This window comes from Notamacropus eugenii, chromosome 3, assembly GCF_028372415.1.
Source record: "Notamacropus eugenii isolate mMacEug1 chromosome 3, mMacEug1.pri_v2, whole genome shotgun sequence".
In the NCBI taxonomy this organism is placed as follows: domain Eukaryota; kingdom Metazoa; phylum Chordata; class Mammalia; order Diprotodontia; family Macropodidae; genus Notamacropus; species Notamacropus eugenii.
The window spans coordinates 403,986,832-404,005,258 of record NC_092874.1 but is presented as its reverse complement, the minus strand read 5'-3'; the positions used below and the strand labels follow the sequence as shown (position 1 = coordinate 404,005,258).

Sequence of the window (18,427 nt, the reverse complement as noted above, 5' to 3'; positions counted from 1 at the left end):
AAGTCACCAGCCTCACTTCTCCTCCAGAGCCATCTGAATCCAGTGACCAGATATTCATCAGGATGACTGGAGATGACCCAGGATGAGGCAATTGGGGTTAAATGACTTGCCCAAGGTCACACAGCTAGTGAGTGTCAAGTGTCTGAGGTGAAATTTGAACTCAGATCCTCCTGACTCCTGCACTGGTGCTCTACTCACCATACCAACTAGTTGTCCCTATTTATAGATCTAGAAGTCATCTAAACAGTGATAATAATTGAACCCAGGGGCACTGAGGAGGTCACCAAAGTGAGGGAATTTAGCAAAAAAAGAGAATAGGTTCTAGAAGAAAGCCGTGATGTACACCCACAGCTAGTGGGCATAACATATAGGATAATTTAGCAAGAAAGGAATGGTCACATAGGCAGGAAGGAGGAGAACCAGAAGACAGCAATATCATGAAATCCCAACAGATCTCAGAGGAGAAGGTGATCAAATGTCAAAGAGTGCAGAGGTCAAGAGGGATGATGATTGAGAAGAGGCAAATAGATTTTGCAGAGGATTATCAAAAACCTCTCACCTGACTTCCTCAGAGCTCCAGTTCTGAGATTTATCATCCTCACAAAGGAGGTGGGAAAGATTTAGCCTCTCCTTTTTGCTAATTCAGAGCCAGTTCTCTCTGGGTTGCTGAAGAAAACCATCCAGGGTTTTGCTACATTATCCAGAAAAATAAGCCACATGTGTCCTTGGAACTGGCCAGGGGAACTCTGTGCATGCCCCATGGGATGTGCTCCAATCCAATCCCAGCCATGCTTAGGTAGCTACAGAAAAGTTATTCAATGCAAAGAACTTGTACATTTAATTCAACCCCCTCATTATACAGAAGAGGAAACTGAGGCCCAGGATAAGGAAAGAACATGACCCAAGAACTAGCAAATGACAGAGCTAGGAATTCACACACACACACAGAAGCCTCTAGCTCCCAATGCTGACCAGTATCCTAACAGATCTCCAGGAAATGTTGTTTGTGGCTCCAGGATTAGCCAAACTATATCCCCAGTGAAGTTTTCAGAGTGTTCGTACAAGGAAGAGATCATTGATCAAGATGTAGCATACAAACCCTACCACTTCTCCTAACTGTATATTATACATACAAGCAGGGTTTTCCATGTCCTTTCACCTGTCTGATTTCAGGACTATAATCCTGACAACAGCTGGATGAGAAAGAGGGTACAGTTACAAATCAATGAGGGAAGAGAATGTCAGCCCTAGAGTTTTTTTCTAATGCCATTGAGAATTTATTGACCACTGTACCTCTCCCTCTCCCCCCAACTTTTTAAGAGTCTTTTAAATAATTTTAGTTGTAGCAAACTGGAAAGAAAGACTTGGACAAGCAGAAAAGGAGGCAAGTAGCCAGACTGTAAGCCCCTTTAGGGCAGGGACTGTCTTTTGTCTCTTTTTGTATCCTCACTGCTTAGCACAGGTCAGAGTAGGTGCTTAATAAATGTTTACTGAGTGAATCTAGTCAAGTCAAGACACATTATGAAGAACTCACTATGTGCCAACCACTGTGCTAAACACTGTGGGATATAAAGGCAAGTGAGTCCCTGTCCTTAAGGAGGTCACAGTCTAATGGAATAGAAAACAGGCAAACCACTATATACAAACAGGATAAATAGGAGATAATCTTAGAGGGATGACTAGCATTAAATTAGAGGATCAGAAAAGGCTTCTTGTAGAAAGTGGGGTTTTAGCTGGGTCCTGAGGGGACATTTTCTATCCAGTATCTAGACCCAATTTTGCTAGGGATACCCAGTGTCTACTATAGATATCCCAGTATCTAAAATTAAATATTCACATGGAGTGGTGAATTAGAGTGCTGGATTTAGAGTGAACTGTATACAAATACTACTTAACACTCTAAACCCTCAGTGCCTCAGTTTCCTCACCTGTAAAATAAGGATGTTAGATTCAATAGCCTCAAAGGTCCCTTCTGGTTCTAAACATTTGATTCCATGATACTCAAAAAAAAAAAAAATTGAGTAGACCAGGAGAATTAACACAGAGGTTTCCCCTAGATTGTACTGTCCTCACTTTTTCCAGTACACCCTCTGTCTCTTCAGCACCACCCCTCTCCTCCCAATCTCTTAAAAGACCAAATCTCTCAACCTTTAAAATAAGGCAAGCTAGTTAGCAACTGCAGGTTTCCAATTTAGGGATACTCTACTAACAAGACTTTGGGCTTTGTGACAATTTAAGAAGTAAGGACCTGCTTTATTCCACATAGACCTATCCATTTCACACTAAATCTTTGCCAGATTCTTTTTTTTTTAATGTGAGCTCCCAAGAAAAGCACCTTGAGATCCGGTTTAACCTGATATTTCTTTGGAAGTTGTTCCGCAGTCTCTTTGAAGACTTGCATTCCGGCTTTTTCAGAGGATTGAATCAGTGAGACCAAAAGGTCCGTTGTGGACAGGGCTCTTTGCGCTGGAGTCTGTCAGGAGAGAAGTATCTGCGCTCCAGCTGAGCAGCAAGCTGGGAGGGGCTATGCAGTACAAATATTTCATGTCCTAGTCCCATTTTCCCCAGTTCCCCTTACCCCGCCTCACAGTACACGCATGGCCCCAAGCTGGACCTTGCCCCAGGTCTGCTGATAAGGCACATTTAATTCTTGCCAGGGCTCCCCCGCTCACCCCTAGCAATGTCCCTTCCCTCCCCGGAACCCAACCTTTGCTACTGGGACAGGACGGCAAGGAGGTCAGAGTTAACAAGATAGAGGCGTCGGAATGCTGGTAATGGGCCCTGTTAGTGGAGTCTGCGATACCCTCTTGGGATTCCGGGTAAGTGTTTTCTGGTCCTCCTTGCTTACTTCTGGACGAACTCTTGGGGAGCTGCGCTTTCGGCCGTGCAGGGAGCGATATTAAAGAGTTGGAAGAGGGAAGCCCTTCTCTTCTTAGTCCCCTCCCAGCCTTATGCATGCTCCACCCTTGAAAAGAAATGTTTACAAGTTTACAAATGCTTGGAGAGCATTCTTTTTGCTCATCTCTTCAGAGCTCCAGCACTCCAAATCCTGTGGGTCTCCTTGAACATGGCCAGTACCAGGAGAATGGAGCCTGGAGCTCTGCGTTCATGAGAAAAACAAAGAGAGAGACACTTAAGCCAAGGAATTGTTCTTCACTGCAGGGCTCTAGCTCTTGGTACCAGGCACTTGAAGGGGAGGAGGAAGTGTAGTAGGCAAAAGAGATGTCATTTTATGAAACTGGGACTTGCCTTATCTTATGCATCACATCAGCTCCCAGGGACTGAGAGAATTCCTCATTGGTATAGGGCAGGGACCTCTCTCCCAGAGGTTTTCCCACCATTAATACTGACAACACCATTGTCAGGAATTTGTGGACCCAGGACATGAGCATAAGTTTACAGACCAGAGATTTTCAATGGAGATGAAACAAAGGGACTAAGACATAAGACTGGGATTGAGAGTCCCAGAAAGAACCCTAGCAATCAGGAGATGTCACTTTGTCCTGGTCCCTGTCTTTGCCAATAACTGCCTACATACAACTCATTCATGAAAGAGAGCAATCTGTCTGTACAGTTAATATATCCAGAGATTCCCTGGGACCCTGGTCCATACCTCGTCCCATGCCAAGACAAAATCACCCTCATTTAACATTTTCAAGATTGGAAATGAACAGACAAACCTACCTCCAGTAATTTTCAGTTAAACAATCATATTAAAGTCCCACTATGTGCACAGTACTAAATGCTAGGGAATGAAGCAAACAAATGAATATTTACAACATAATGTAATTGGAGGCTCAAAGTTTATTTGCATTAGACTCTCCTCATAGGTGTAGATTTATTACTCAATCCTCTATGGTGGGGCAGGGGAAGGGAGCAGAGTTAGTGAGAGCCTGGTCTTTTGGCTCCCAGAAGAAGAGGCACGATTCAGGATCTCTCTTCTCAAGCTCTGACCAACTCCACCTTCATGCAAGCATGGAGGATTGAGTAATCAATTTCCACAGAGGAGGAGAATCTTATGCAATTGGCTTTGAGCCATTCTTACACTAGTAAGAAAGAGAAGCCACATATACAAATAGTGTATGTCCTGATTTGCTTTTATAGTTAAATGTAAAGGTAAGTTCCAAACTTCACTAGTAGACATAAAGAGAGAACACTTGGAGCTGCAGGGATTAGGGGAAACTTTTTGGGGGAAATGGTACCTGAGCTGGGACTTAAAGGAAGAATTGCAACAGACTGAGATAGAAATGAATGTATTCTCACTGAGGGAACTAAGTTGTCCATTTTGGCTAGAAGTTAGTGAATGCAGATTATATGAGATAAGGCTGGAAAAGCACATTTCAGATTGTTTATTATTTTTATCTTTGTTGCTTCATATGCTTACTTGCTATGTGACCCCAAGCAAGTCATTTCAGCCCTCTAAGCCCTCAGTTTTCTCATCTGCAAAATGAGGCTAGTCATAGCACCTACCTCATTGGGTTGTTATGAGAATCAAATGATATAACATATGTAAAACACTTTGCAAACCTTAAAGCATTATTTAAATGCTAACTATTATTATTGTTCTTGTTGACAATATATAGTATTATTAATACCCTATCGTTAACATTATTAATTACCATAACTGGCTTTTAGTGCTTTAAAGTTTGCAAAGAGTTTTACATTTTTGTTAATAATAGTAGTATTCTCTAACCTCACCCTTCTAGAGGATCTTCCTAATAGGTCGTACAGATCAAAGATGAGATCACCTTCTCCCATCCAACTGAAAACATTTCAATTCCAGGGCACTGTCCAAAAGTTCATACTATTCCCTCCTGCTTTTCTTCCTTCTTTCCTACCATCATTTCCACCCAGGAATGTGAATAAAAGAAGGTTTAAGGTGAATGCAGGGGTCAGCAACTTATAATACAAGCACAAGAGGGTCAGGGCCTACCCTAATAGACATTGAGAAATAGGTGACATAGCTGGGCCCACACCCCTTTCTTTAGGAACGCCAAGGGGGCCCAAGGTCCCCTTTCTTATAGGAACTTTTCCTAGAGTTCCTTTTCATTCTTCCACCCCAGGCACTGAGATTTGAAGGGATAAAACCCATGACTAGAGTGACTCTAGAGAAGTAATCCTTATTAAAAGGAACAGCGGCAAATGAAAGACTTTAGGTCAATGATGGGATCTGTTTTGCTTGACCAAATATGTTTGTAGCAGAGGTTTAGCTTTTCTTACTTTCTCAATGGGACTGTTGGATAAGAAGAATAGAATGCAGACCTGAAAATAAAATACAATAGAATTTAAAAGAAGCAGAATTGTCTAAAGGGGTTCAAGAATAATAGAAACATTTCTACGTTCTCTCTATTATCTGCTATCATCTCATCCACTCTAACCCAAGGTTCTGGCCCTTCTTTAATCCTCCTTTTTCTCTCAATAGAGCTTAAAACAAATACCCAAAACCTTTTTTGTGTCTTTAGTTTCCTCACCAACCTCAACTTATTTTGCACTCCTGACTTTATTTTACTGGGCCACACTCATCTTCCTCCCTGTTACTTGGCCTCTATGTGCTACTTATCATTTTTGACAGTTACCTAGATAAAAGGAATTTTCATCAAATGTGCAAATGACATGAAGCTGGGAGGGACAGAGGACATACTGGGTGAGTCAGGATTCACAAGGACAGATGACATACCAAGTGACAGTCAGGATTCACAAGGATAGATGACATACCAGGTGACAGTCAGGATTCACAAGAACAGATGACATACCAGGTGACGGTCAGGATTCACAAGGATAGATGACATACCAGGTGACAGTCAGGATTCACAAGGATAGATGACATACCAGGTGACAGTCAGGATTCACAAGGATAGATGACATACCAGGTGACAGTCAGGACTCTTGACAGAGAAGAACACTGGGCTGAATCTAATAAGATGAAGTTTGGGCATAAAAAAATTAGCTTCCCCAGTCTGTGATGGAGGAGGCTGGTTTAACAGCAATTGTTCTAAGAAGTATCTGGGAGTTTTTAGGGGACTCAAAGCCCAGTATCCATCAGCAGTGTAATGTAGCAACCAAAAAGGCTAATGTAATCTTAGGCTACTTTAAGAGAGGCCTGGCTTCCAGAAATGAGAAAGTGATTTGTCTCTTTGTATTCTACTCTCATCTGACCTCTGAGGTACCATGTCAGATTCTAGAAGGCACAATTTAAGAGAGATATTGATAAGCAGAGAGTGCCCAGAAGATGATGATGATGACAGCATTTTCTGTAGCACTTATGATATGCCAGGCACTGTGCTAAGAACTTTACGAATACTATCTCATTTGATCTTCACAATAATCCTGGGAGTTAGGTGCTCTATTATCCACATTTTACAGATGAGGAAACTGAAACAGACAGTGGTTAAGTGACTTGCCCAGAGTCACACTACTAGTGTCTAAGGCTGACTTTGAACTTGGGTCTTCCTAAATCCAGGTCCATTGCTCTATCCACTCAAGAAATGGTGACCTCTCTCCTTGGAGGTCTTCAAAGCAGAGATTGGATCACCAGTATGTGATAGTGAGGATTCTCATATCATATATTCATATCTAGAACAGAGGTGTTCAACATGTAGCCCTTAGGCCACATACTCCAAACCAGATTAAAATGTAATTGGAAAATATTTAATCAAAAGATAAAAATACAGCAAAACATAGATAATATTACATTTTAAAAGTAAGTCAATGCAACCTGCAGGGCTCCTTCTGTATGGATTTGTGGCCCCCAGTTTATACTTGAGTTTGACATCACTAGACTAGAAGACCGCTTAGATCCCTTCCAATTCTCAGATTCTATGGCTATCGATGACAAATGTTATCTTATAGGATCTCAAATACTGAAACTATAACCCCTCTAGGGGTGGTTTGCATTTTGAAAGGGGATTCTTGAAGCCAGCTCTGGGTCCTGAAACCATATTCATTCAACCCACCAGAAAGGCTCCACTAGACCTTCTTATGTTGTTCAGTCGCCTCAGTCATGTCTGTCTCTTTGTGGCCCCATTTGGGGTTTTTTTGGCAAAGATACTGGAGTGGTTGGCCATCTACTTCACCAGCTCATTTGACTGATCAGGAAACTGAGACAAACAGGGTAAAGTGACTTGCCCAGGGTCAAATGTCTGTGGCTGGATTTAAACTTAGGTCTTGCTGACTCCAGGCTCTATCCACTGCACCACCTAGCTGCCAAAGACCTTCTTATGCTGACCAGGTTTCTTTTTGCTGTGACATATGGGCAGCTGCTATCATAATGATCATAGCTCTACCATTACCCCTCCCCTATCAATTTTCTCCTGCTTGAATAATCAAAAGTATATTTTGTATATAATCAATGTGTATGTAGCCTGTATGAAATCTAGAGGTCCTTGTCCGAAATATCATTTTCCCTGGCAAGTTAGGATTTTCCCCCAAGGCTCTAGGTGTACCCCCCTGATGGTATCTTTCTGATGCTATTGGCTTGAGCTCCTATTCTGGGGTGTTTTTCACAATGTCAGTGTCTTGTTATAATTAGCCTCTCCCTTACGGTGCTTTCCATGTGCTAATTACTAGGGATACAAATAGGAAAAAAAAAGCCCCTCATATTCTTATAAAGGGGACAACCCATATAGAAGGTCAGATGGAAAAGACCCACGGTCCTTATGGTACAGCAGCAAAATAGTTGTTAATGCCACTTCTTTAATGTCATTTTTTAAATGTCACTGTCCCCAGGACTCTTAGATTCAGGGTCCTGGGCTGTTACCATCAAGATCCAAGGAGACTTGCTTGGCACATGCTGCTGGCTCCTGACTCCCCTTCGTGGCTGGTCTGCTTACCCTATTTGTGGTAGTTGATTGACAGTTATTTGGGATGCATGGCCTCCCTTCACATGAATGGCTTCCCCAGATGATGACTACAAGGAGTGCTCTGGAAGCTGGACCAGTCAGTAAGGGAATGCTGCCACTCTTGTGTTTGTAAAAACTAATAGTGTTTTTACAAAAAGAGAGTTTTACTGAGAAGATATAGCAAGAACAGAAGTACAAACATATTCACAAAAATACAGGGTGCATTCTTCCCCTTTTGTCTACTCAGTCCCAGGGGAAAGAGCTCAAACACCAAAGTCCTTGGCCCTGTCAATGATTCAGCATCAGAAAATGATATGATTTTGTCAGTGGAAATGACAGTAAATCAAATGCACTACCATATGATTCACCAGGCATCTCAGGGACTACTGAAAATTTCCATGTTATTTGCTGCTAAATCTTTCTACAAATATTGTCTCTCCCTACTGTAAACTACTTGCCAGCAGTTACTTTTTCTATTTGTATCCCCAGCTCCTAGTACCATACTTTGCATATAGTCAGTGCTTAATAAATGCTTTTTCTTCATTCATTCAAAGAACATAAGCTCTTGAGGGAAGGAACTGTTTCATTTTTGCCTTTGTATCGGGGTGTCTAACTTAGTACCTGGCACAAAGTAGGCAGAAGGTGTTTGATAGATGCTTGTGGGTTGATTGAAAGTTTTCTGATCCAAACACCAGTGTCTGGCAGCTAGTACTTAATAGACAGTCAATAAGCATTTATTAAGTGCCTAGTATGTGCCAGGAACTGTGTTAAGTGATGCAGATACAAGAATAGGCACAGGACAGTCCCTGCCTTCAAGGAGCTCACAATCTAAATACGTATTGATTGTTTAATCACTGTGAAAGTAGTCACTAACTTCTTTCTTTCATTCCACTTGTAATATTAAGATCATTAGCCCCTTCTACTTCCACTACCTTCACTACAACAAGGGCTATAATTGGATGTCATGAATCTTCAAAACTAAAATGAGAGCAGCCAAAATGGTAGCTCATGAGGACACAAGCAGCAGCCCTGACTGCCGTCCAAGCAGGGAAAAAGTCAAATGTTTAGGCAGAGGTTTAGGTAAAGCCCATGTGATCGACCTCTTTGTGTTGCAGGAAGGTGTTTCTACACACAGAAAAATATGTCTTTAGATCACCCAATATATACCCAGAGATCCTCTAGAGCAGGGGTCTTTAACATTTTTGTGTCATTGACCCCTTAGGAAACCTATGAACCTCCCCATAATAATAGTAAAATAAAATACATAGAATGACAAGGGAAATTAATTTTGTTAAAATGTAATTATCAAGATATTTTTTAAAAAACAAATTAATGGACCTCAAGGTTCAGAACCCGTGCATCTAGGGTATACCAACCTTGATACCAGAGTACCCCAATAATAATCCCTCTCTGTGTTTGCCTTGGTACAGAATTCGAATGAGACTCAGCCCCCAGGACTTCAGATGGTCAGCCCATGCCTCTTGAATGCAGTGGTGGCCTGGCTTCCCTCAATCTACCTGTGGATCATTAGCCCCTTCTATTTCCTCTATCTTCGCTACAACAACAAGGGCTATATTCGGATGTCATGCCTCTTCAAAACTAAAATGGTACCAGCTGCTGGCGTTCCTGGCCCTGCTATGAATTTAACATCAACTAATTTACCAATAAGCATTTATCAAGGACCAGCTACCATGTGCTCAACGCTATGCTAAGCACTTTGGGAGAGATAGATGAAGTCTAACTCTCTTTCCTCAAGGAAGTTTACAGTCTAATGGGGGAAGGGAAAGACTAGTATTATAGATGGAATAATGTGAGAACAGTACAAAATAATCTATTACTAAGGGCTAAATTATAGTTTACAGATTTAATGGTTTAAGCAGTTCAAAGGATGGGGAAGATTGCAACCGTGGCAGAGACAATATTCACATTTACGTAATAGAATACGGAAGTTAACAAAACTTTACACACTCATTTTGCTTGATCTTTGCCACAGCTCCACGTAGTAGATTCTATTATTATCCTCATTTTACAGATAAAAAAACTGAAACTCCTAGAGAGGTTAAGTTATTTACCCAGGCTCATACAGCTATGAAGTAAATGAGGCAAGCAAGTTTCAAACCTAGGTCTTCCCTAATTAAAAACTGTCCCTTTGTCCAAAAATGTCACAAAGGAAGGAGGAGGGTCTTAACATGAGTCTTGAAAATGTGGTACAATTAGAAACTGGCTGCACTTTTACTGTTCAAGCATTCACCCCCTGCCACCACCCGCTACTACCTTTTTTTTTTTTTTTTTTTTGCTTCTGATTAGTGTCTTTGGGGACTGTTATCTCCCTGTAATTCAAATCTTGATATTTTGTCTAACCAGAGTTAAGACCATGCAGGATGATACTGAACATGTTTTCTTCTGTAAATGCTATTATTATTATTTTTGCTATGTGTAGTAATAGCTTTATTTGCCTGTGCTGACAAAGAAGGGTGATGAAGTAGCAGTAATTCTCTTCAAGATGGCAAATCATTTTTCCATTCTAGACTTCACTCATCTCCCAAGGATTCAAGTCCCCACATCTTGTTTCCTCTAGGGCTAGATGGATCTGTCTCCTAATTTGTGTCATTCCCCAAATCATTTTACATCTTTGGGCCTTCACTTTCCTCATCTATAAAAGACAGTTGGTCCAAATGATTTCTAAGGTGCCATTCCAGTTCAGCATCCTCTAATTTGTTTATTCCTTTGTGCTTATACTAATGTGATGATGATAATGATAGGTAAGATATCTGTGGTTCTTTAAGGTTTGCAAAACACCTTACATGTATTATCTCCCATGATCCTTACAACACTCTTCTGAGGTATGTGCTATTATTTTATTATCCATATTTTACAGATGAGGAAGCTGAGACTGAGATAAGTGACTTCTCTGAGGTCTTTCACCGCTGGTATTGAGAGAGTTTGAATTCAAGTCTTCCTGACTCCAAGTCCCACACTCTGTCCACTGAGTGTACGGGAAATCAATACATGGCTTCTGATCACCTTGGCTTTCTGCTTTTCTGTTCCAAACTCAAATGAATTTTCTTGCTGTTCTTAGGTGCTTGGATTCACCTTGATCCTCCTGTGTTCTTCTAGCATAATCTTTACTCTTTGGAAAATCAAAGGAGGAACACCTCAAGCCCCTGAATTCCTGATCAGTCCTACAGTATGGCTCGTCACAATGGTAATAAGTAGAGATTAGCTTCTTTGGTGTGTTAGGCAAGCCCCAAATGTGGGGCTGGGGCAAGAGTGTTTTCATTTTCTTTTGCGGGGTGAAGACTTTGGATTTTCTTCAGACCCTAAAATGCCCTTTCTGTTGCTTCCCTCCTTTAAGATCCTGGCGGTATTCCTCATGCATTCAGAGAGACAGAAGGGAATCCAGTCGTCAGGAGTGCTGTTCATTTACTGGCTACTCTGCTCCCTCTCCATGGTGGCCACAGTCAGTGCCACAGTATATCAAACCCAGCAAGGAGTAAGTGGATAACCCAGGCTGTGAGCAATTCAGTTCAGTCTCATAAGTATTTATTGTTATGAGTTGTTTTTCTGTCTTGTCCTACTCTTTGTGAGCCATTTGGAGTTCTCTTGGCAGAGATACTGGAGAGGTTTGGCATTTCCTTCTTCAGCTCTTTTTACAGATGAGGAAACTGAGGCAAACAAGGTTAAGTGACTTGTCTAGGGTCACAGCTAGTAAGTGTCTAAGTCCAGATTTGAACTCCCGAAGATGAGTGTGCCTGACTCCAAGCATGGCACTATATCCACTGTGCCACATAGCTGATTACTAACCATAAAGTGAGAAGCACTGTGGCATAATAGATAGATGGAGTGCTGGGGTTGAAGGTAGTCAGACCTAAGTATAAAATTCCACCTCTGATACTTACTGTCTGGCACCGGGCAAGTCCTTTAACCTCTACATTCTTTTAGCAACTCCTTGGAATTCATCTAAGTAGATTGTGATCTGAGGAAGGAAAATATTCTCACAGTGGGAGTTTTCTAAATTGAGGAAATTATAAATTTGTACATATGTGCAGGGTATTTGGGATGCAAAAATTGATGAGACAGAGTAATAGATAATAAATTTCTTGAATAAGATGATTATTTTGTCTTGGTCCAAAGGTGGGGGGAGAGGGAAGGAGACATAGATTAACATAATAATATGTTAATATTATTGTTATTATTATTATTGATATAATCATTATTAATATTAACTGTTATGTTATAATTATCAATATTAACTATTATATTATAATTATTTACATTATTATATATCATATAATATTGAATTATAATATATGTATTTAATATATTAAGTTATAATATTAATTAATATTATTAATGTAATTAACATATGTTAATATATGGTACAATAACATAATAATTAATAGAACATTAATAATTAACATAATATTAATAAATATTAAACTTCATCGTCTTCAAACAATCAAGGCAATCCCTGACTGGCAAATGGATTCTATTGCAAAATGTAATATGTCAGTTTTAGGATGAAATTTTTTGGGCGAACTTGAAATAAATTTTTCCATGGAAGCAATGCTTGTATGGTGTTCCACTCTTAGGCCTACCCATAAATTTGTTTAAACCCATAATGTCACTGAATTATAGTACTCGAATGAGATAGTGTATGTAAGATGCTTTGCCAGTTTTAAAACTCTATATGTCACTTTTTGTTATTGTTACTATATAATATTTGCAAATATTTGTAGGATTTAAAGACAAAGGGAGGAGAAATTATCATTGCAGGAAATTAGGAAAGGCATTTTTTAAGACATACAACTAAGCAAGGGAAAATGAGAGGGATAACACACCCTTCTTAACACTCATGGAGGTGTTTGGTAGAGGGGAGGGATTTCCCCTGCAGCTACTGAGATAAGAATGCCCAATTTGGAATCAGAAGAGATCTGGATTCATATCCTGAGACCCTTCTGATACCATGTGCAATGACCCCTATGAGTCTCAGTTTCCTCATTTGTAAAATGGGGACAATCTTACTTCACAGGGTAACTGTGAGTTTCAAATAAGAATATAGACAAAATGCCTTGTAAACCTGCAAGTGCTATATGATTAGAGCTTGAGAGCTAAAAGGGCTGTAACCTTTATCACTTTCACTCTAACCCAGAGAGGATACGTTAATTGCCTTGGAGGCAGGGTGACCTAGTGGATAGCTACTGGACTCGGAGTCAAGAAAGCTGGGTTTTGAATTGGCCTAAGGCATTTACTATCTATTTAACCCTGGGCAAGACACCTAATATCTCTGAACCGCAGTTTCTTCACCTGTAAAGTGGCAGGAGGGCAGGGTGGACTCAGTGATCTCTCTGGTCCCTTCTAGTTTAAACTCTAGGATCCTGTAACCCCAAGGTCATAGAGATATTAAGCAGTAGAGTCAGGACTTGTACCCAGGTCTGTGACTCTACCTTCAGTACTCAGTCTGTTGTGTCTGTTGTACCAAATGTCACTTTCCTATAGCCACCACAACCACTTTTGGGGAAATGACCTGCCCCCAGCCTTAGCTAACTATGTCTATAGGATGCAGATAAATTAACTATTTGTGAATCAGAAACTACTTGTAATGCCTATAAGAGGCATTCTAAAAGAATTCTCCACAGCATCCTTTGATGTTGTTCATTTATTTCAACCATGACCTCATTTGGGGTTTTCTTGGCAAAGATATTGGAGTGGTTTGCAGTTTTCTTCTCCAGCTCATTTTACAGGTAGGGAAATGAGGCAAACGGGGTTAAGTGACTTGCCTGGGGTCACACAGCTAATAAATGTCTGAGGTTGGATTTGAACTCAAGTCTTCCTGATTCCAGGCCTGGCACTATATCCACTGTACCACCTATCTGCAACATCCCTACTCTGGCATTTTTCTTAATTTCACTAACTTTTCCTTCCCACACTTTTAATTTAACTAGGTTTTTTTCCCCCAAAGGGGAAAAAAAAGATGGGTTAGACTCACCTTGCTCAGCTTTACATATGGCACAGTGTTTAGTGAGTATATAGTTGGTACTTAATGTTTGTGGATTTATTGATTGCTTCTATACTTCACAGGGCTTCTCAGAAGACACTTTCCGCCACCTTTTAACCTATTTTTCTTCAGCTCTGATTGGTGCACAATTTATATTGTCCTTCCTAGCTGACCAGCCACCATTCTTCTCAAAAATTCTTCATGACTCAGTAAGTGCCAACCATATTACTCTTCCCCAACCTGTCAAAATAAATGGAGAGAGCAAACCCCTGCTCTGAGCATCTGGATCCTTCCCCAGGAAAAAGGAGAAAGGTAACAATGTAGTATGGTATGACTAGACTTTAGGAAACCTGGATGTATTAGCAAGCACCCTAGCACATCCAGGAGGGCCTGCTAGCACAGGTTCTTTGACCTACTTTATAAAGGAAAGACAACCCTCAAAGAGGTTAACAATCCTTCTTTAATTAAATAGGGAAAAGGTTAACACCCTGAACATGGAGAAAATACAAGAAGAGAAATTAGCACAGATACTCAACAGACAGGGCTCCTACTTTCTGAACACCTATATACCCCTCTATATTCCCCCAGATGGGGGAAAACCAACAACATCTGAGGAATGGGGGGGGAGGGGCTCTTAACAAACAAGCTACTCAGAGTCTTGTCCAGGAATCGAAAGGTTCTTCTCATGAGCAAGTCCCCAAAGCAAAATACCAGCCTCCCAGCATATGTAACAGACTTGACTCCTGATTGACTCAGTCATAGGCTCGAAACCTACATGACTCAGCACAGCTGTGAACTATCAGGGTTCAAAGGAGATCAATCCTTCAGATGTTTTCAATGAGCCTGGGAAACTGAACTCCAAAAAGAAAACCACAAAAATCCCACTTTGTTTGCTCTTACACTAGGTTTTAGTTCTGACTCTACTACTACTTAACTGTGTCACCTCTGAAGGCCTGTTTTCCTCAACTGAAAAGGGATGGACTATAGGATCTCCAACATTTTATAACTCTATGACTCTAAAATTAGTTAATTTTTTATTGAGCACCTAACACTTTGTTAGGGACTTTGAGAAAGATCTGATATGGGATCCTGCCTGGTACATCAAAATCAACTTCATTCCGCCTTTTCCAGAACCCATGTCCTGAATCTGGAGCCTCCTTCCCTTCCAAAGCCACGTTCTGGTGGTTTTCTAGGTAAGAAAAAACAAGTTGCAGGACATTATTATTAGCTGCTCTCTAAGGCTCTTGACCATTATTCTCTCCTTTCACAATGGATTTAATTGCTTTAAACACTATAGGCTATAGAGCCAAGTGGGACATCAGAAGGGAGGTTTTCGGTTTAAGGAGGAATAACTTTGCCTAACATTTAGAACTGTCCAAAAGTAGAAAAGGCTACCTTGGAGGTAGCTGGTTCTCTGTCATTTGGGAGGGGACAGGGGCACTCTTTAGGCAAAAGGATAAACAACCATCTGTTAGGGATATGTGACCTTGGGGAACTTATTTAATCTCCCTGAGCCTCAGTTTCCTTATCTGTAAAGTGAAAGGATTGGATCATATGGCTTCTAAGGAATCTATCAGTTCTAAATCTATAAATTAATAAATTGATTCCCCTGTTGTTCTAGGAGTAATTATTGGTCAGATGCCAGATGAACCCAGTGACCTCTAAGGCCCCTTATACCTCTGCCATTTAGTGATCAAGTAGTCCAACCTTCCTATTTAGCAAAAGGAGTAAGTGGGGCTGATAGAGGACAAATCAGCTTGTCAGAGGGCACACAGGTAGTAAATAACTGGCCCACATTTAAACCCAGTTCCTCTGACTGACAAGTCAGTTATCTTTCCACTTCTACACCATCCCATCTCTTCCTTCAGTGCCCTTCCTTGTCTCTGATCACCCAGTCCCACAAGGTCCTCCAGATCTAACAGTTTCCCCAAGTGTCATCAGGTATAACTGATGCAATTGTCTTTGTTTTATTTTCCCTTCTCTAGAGGCCAATACAGACACTAATAGCTATGTCACTTGAATTCAGTTGATTGGTGCTTAAGAGTTTGTTTTTTGGTGATCTCAGCAACATCTTGGAATTTGAATATTGACTTTCCAGTGTCTACCTCCAAGGTTCAAGTTGATTTTGGTCCACAATCACAATGTGTGGCCTCAGCTGGGATACCAACATCCATACTGAGAGCTCTTACTTGATTGCTTCCCAGCAAAAACAGCCCTGCCCATGTTTCCTTTTTCTTTCTTGGTCTCCCTCTCTCTCCTGGGCTAGGAGTGCTGTGGTTTCTCATGAGTCTGATCTCACTACTTATTGGCACAGGAGATCTGACATGCTCTATTTCTGACCTGGGTCAGTTCATCCCTTGTTGGAGAGCCTGGTGACCCCCTCAACCTCACTCCCAAGCCCCATGACTCACTCTGTTGATGCTGGTCTTAATGCTAATTGGCTTAGCTCACTGCAGCTCAAAACTACAGAGCTCAAGAGATCTCCCCAGTAGCAGAGATTACTGGCATGTGCTACCATATCTGGCTACCCAAGCTTTCAGTGAACCCAAAGGCTAGCTAGCCATTTAACATTTACTAAAAATCTATAATATGTAAGGTGCTATGTCAGGCGCTGAGATACAAAGATAAAAACAAGATAGTCTCTGCCCTCAAAAGGCCTGTTTGACTTCAGGGGTACCACATGTACACGGAAAAGTAAATGCTAGGTTATTTAAAGAGACAAAGTAGTAGCACCTAAGCTAAGACTTAATGGAAAATAAGTTTTCTGAAAGCAACAGTGAGGATGGAGTGCATTACAGGTATGGGTGGGGGGGCAGTTTATATGAATACACAAAGGAGATGAAATATTGAGTGCGAGGAACCGCTCACAGTACACTGTAACTGGCACATAGGTAGTGCCACAGCTAAGTAGTACAGTGGATAGAGCACCTACAGTTTTTCCAGCTGTCAAATGTGCATAATATCATCACCAATCTCACAAGGTTATTGTGAAGATTAAATGAGGTAATACTTGTAAAGCACTTAGCACAGTATCTAGCACATGGCAGAATCCTTAACAGAGCTTCCTCTTCTCTCAGTTGACAAAAGATGGGATGTGGTTACACGGAGGTGATGAGGTTGTTGTTGGTAACTGCCTGAAGGATATTTTTTTTAATAGGCTAGTGTGGCAGGGCTACAGGAAGCCCTTAGAGCTGGATGACCTCTGGTCACTTGACAAAGAAAATTCATCTGAGGAAATCATATCCCAACTTGAAAGAGAATGGAAGAAGCTCTGTAATGAAACGCAACAGTAAGTGTTCCAGTGGACAGGAGCCAAGCCAGCTCATGTACGATGGAGAATCCAGCAACCTAGTTCTTGTATTATTCTGTTTTCCCTCTCAGGGTACCCTCAACCAAATCCTAGCCTCTCCTTATTCACCCTATTCTCCCCATATTCTGTCCCCCACCTTTCCTCTCAAGTGACTCCTAGCTAATTTCTAATGTTAGTTATAAGTATTAAGTTAGCTATAAGTATTACATTTTTAGAGCTTAAAGGTATAGATTCCTTCAGAGAGACATTTGCTTGGACTTACCCTTGTCTGATCAACAACAGACAAGAAGGTGATTTTTTTTTTTCTGTTTGCAAGGATGGCTTTGTATTAGTTTTCCAAAGGGTCAAAGGGCAAAAGGGTTGTTTACTGAAAGCTGGTGCCACCCCTGAGGTCAAGGACTTTTCTCATACCTGTATCAAAGGTCTGTTCAGTTAGTTCAGTTTGGAGAGTTTGTGGTGCTTAATGAGGTAGCTTCACTGTGTTCTCAAGACAGAGACTTAGTTCCAACATTCATATGCCTGTGCCCTTGGTCACAAGGGGACTGAGTAAGGGAATGGGGGTGTCTCAGAGCAAATGCATTTATACTACGTGAAAAATCCAAGGCAGTTATGTTGTACAGCAGATAGAATGCCAGGCCTGGATCTTCCTGAGTTCAAATCCACCCTCAGACACTTACTAGCTGTGTGATCCTGGGCAAGTCACTTAAACCTTTTTGCCTCAGTTTCCTCATCTTTAAAATGAAACGGAGAAGGAAATGGCAAACCACTCCAGTATTTTTTGCCAAGAAAATCCCAAATGGAGTCACAAAGAGCCATACACACCTAAAAATGACTAAACAATAAGAAAATGGACCAGTTGGCTGCCAATATCCTTTCCAAATAAATGTTTATAATTCTATGAACTTTAAGTGTTACCTTTGTATACTAAAACAAGTAAGGGAAGCTGTCCCCAGGGAGCTAGTCTGACTTAAAACTTGCTTCTTCCTTTCTTAAGGATCAAAGAGGAAAGGGGTAGAGAAACTAGAGTTGAACCAACATTCCCTTCAGAGACTGAAGCTTTCCTGCAGGGGCACCAGAATTCTCGACTCCCCTTGCTGAAGGCAATCTGGAAAGTGTTTAGCATCACCTTCCTTCTTGGGACTCTCAGTTTAATCATCTGTGATATCTTCAGGTTTGCTGTCCCAAAGCTTCTGAGGTAAGTCCAGCTGCAAGACTGCCCCATTCGTCTTCCCAGGGCAGGGGCTACCCCTCCAAGGGTGACATTGTTTAATTGGCAGCCCC

General features: G+C 41.1%; 1 protein-coding gene across 7 annotated transcripts in view; it reads left to right on the top strand.

Moving 5' to 3' along the window:
- ABCC6 (ATP binding cassette subfamily C member 6) overlaps positions 1 to 18,427 on the top strand; it is a 77,947-nt gene that overhangs the window by 3,148 nt on the left and 56,372 nt on the right. For 4 of the 7 annotated variants that reach the window (XM_072598081.1, XM_072598080.1, XM_072598079.1 and 1 more), the window contains exons 1-8: positions 2,724 to 2,819; positions 9,269 to 9,445; positions 10,918 to 11,043; positions 11,194 to 11,331; positions 13,920 to 14,045; positions 14,968 to 15,029; positions 16,994 to 17,125; positions 18,141 to 18,341. In XM_072598081.1, coding sequence (XP_072454182.1) covers positions 2,766 to 2,819; positions 9,269 to 9,445; positions 10,918 to 11,043; positions 11,194 to 11,331; positions 13,920 to 14,045; positions 14,968 to 15,029; positions 16,994 to 17,125; positions 18,141 to 18,341 — 1,016 coding nt within the window. In that variant the 5' untranslated portion in view covers positions 2,724 to 2,765. Of the gene's footprint in view, positions 1 to 2,723; positions 2,820 to 9,268; positions 9,446 to 10,917; positions 11,044 to 11,193; positions 11,332 to 13,919; positions 14,046 to 14,967; positions 15,030 to 16,993; positions 17,126 to 18,140; positions 18,342 to 18,427 lie in introns of those variants that run through there. The other 3 variants (XM_072598078.1, XM_072598077.1, XM_072598076.1) reach the window with 1 other exon arrangement.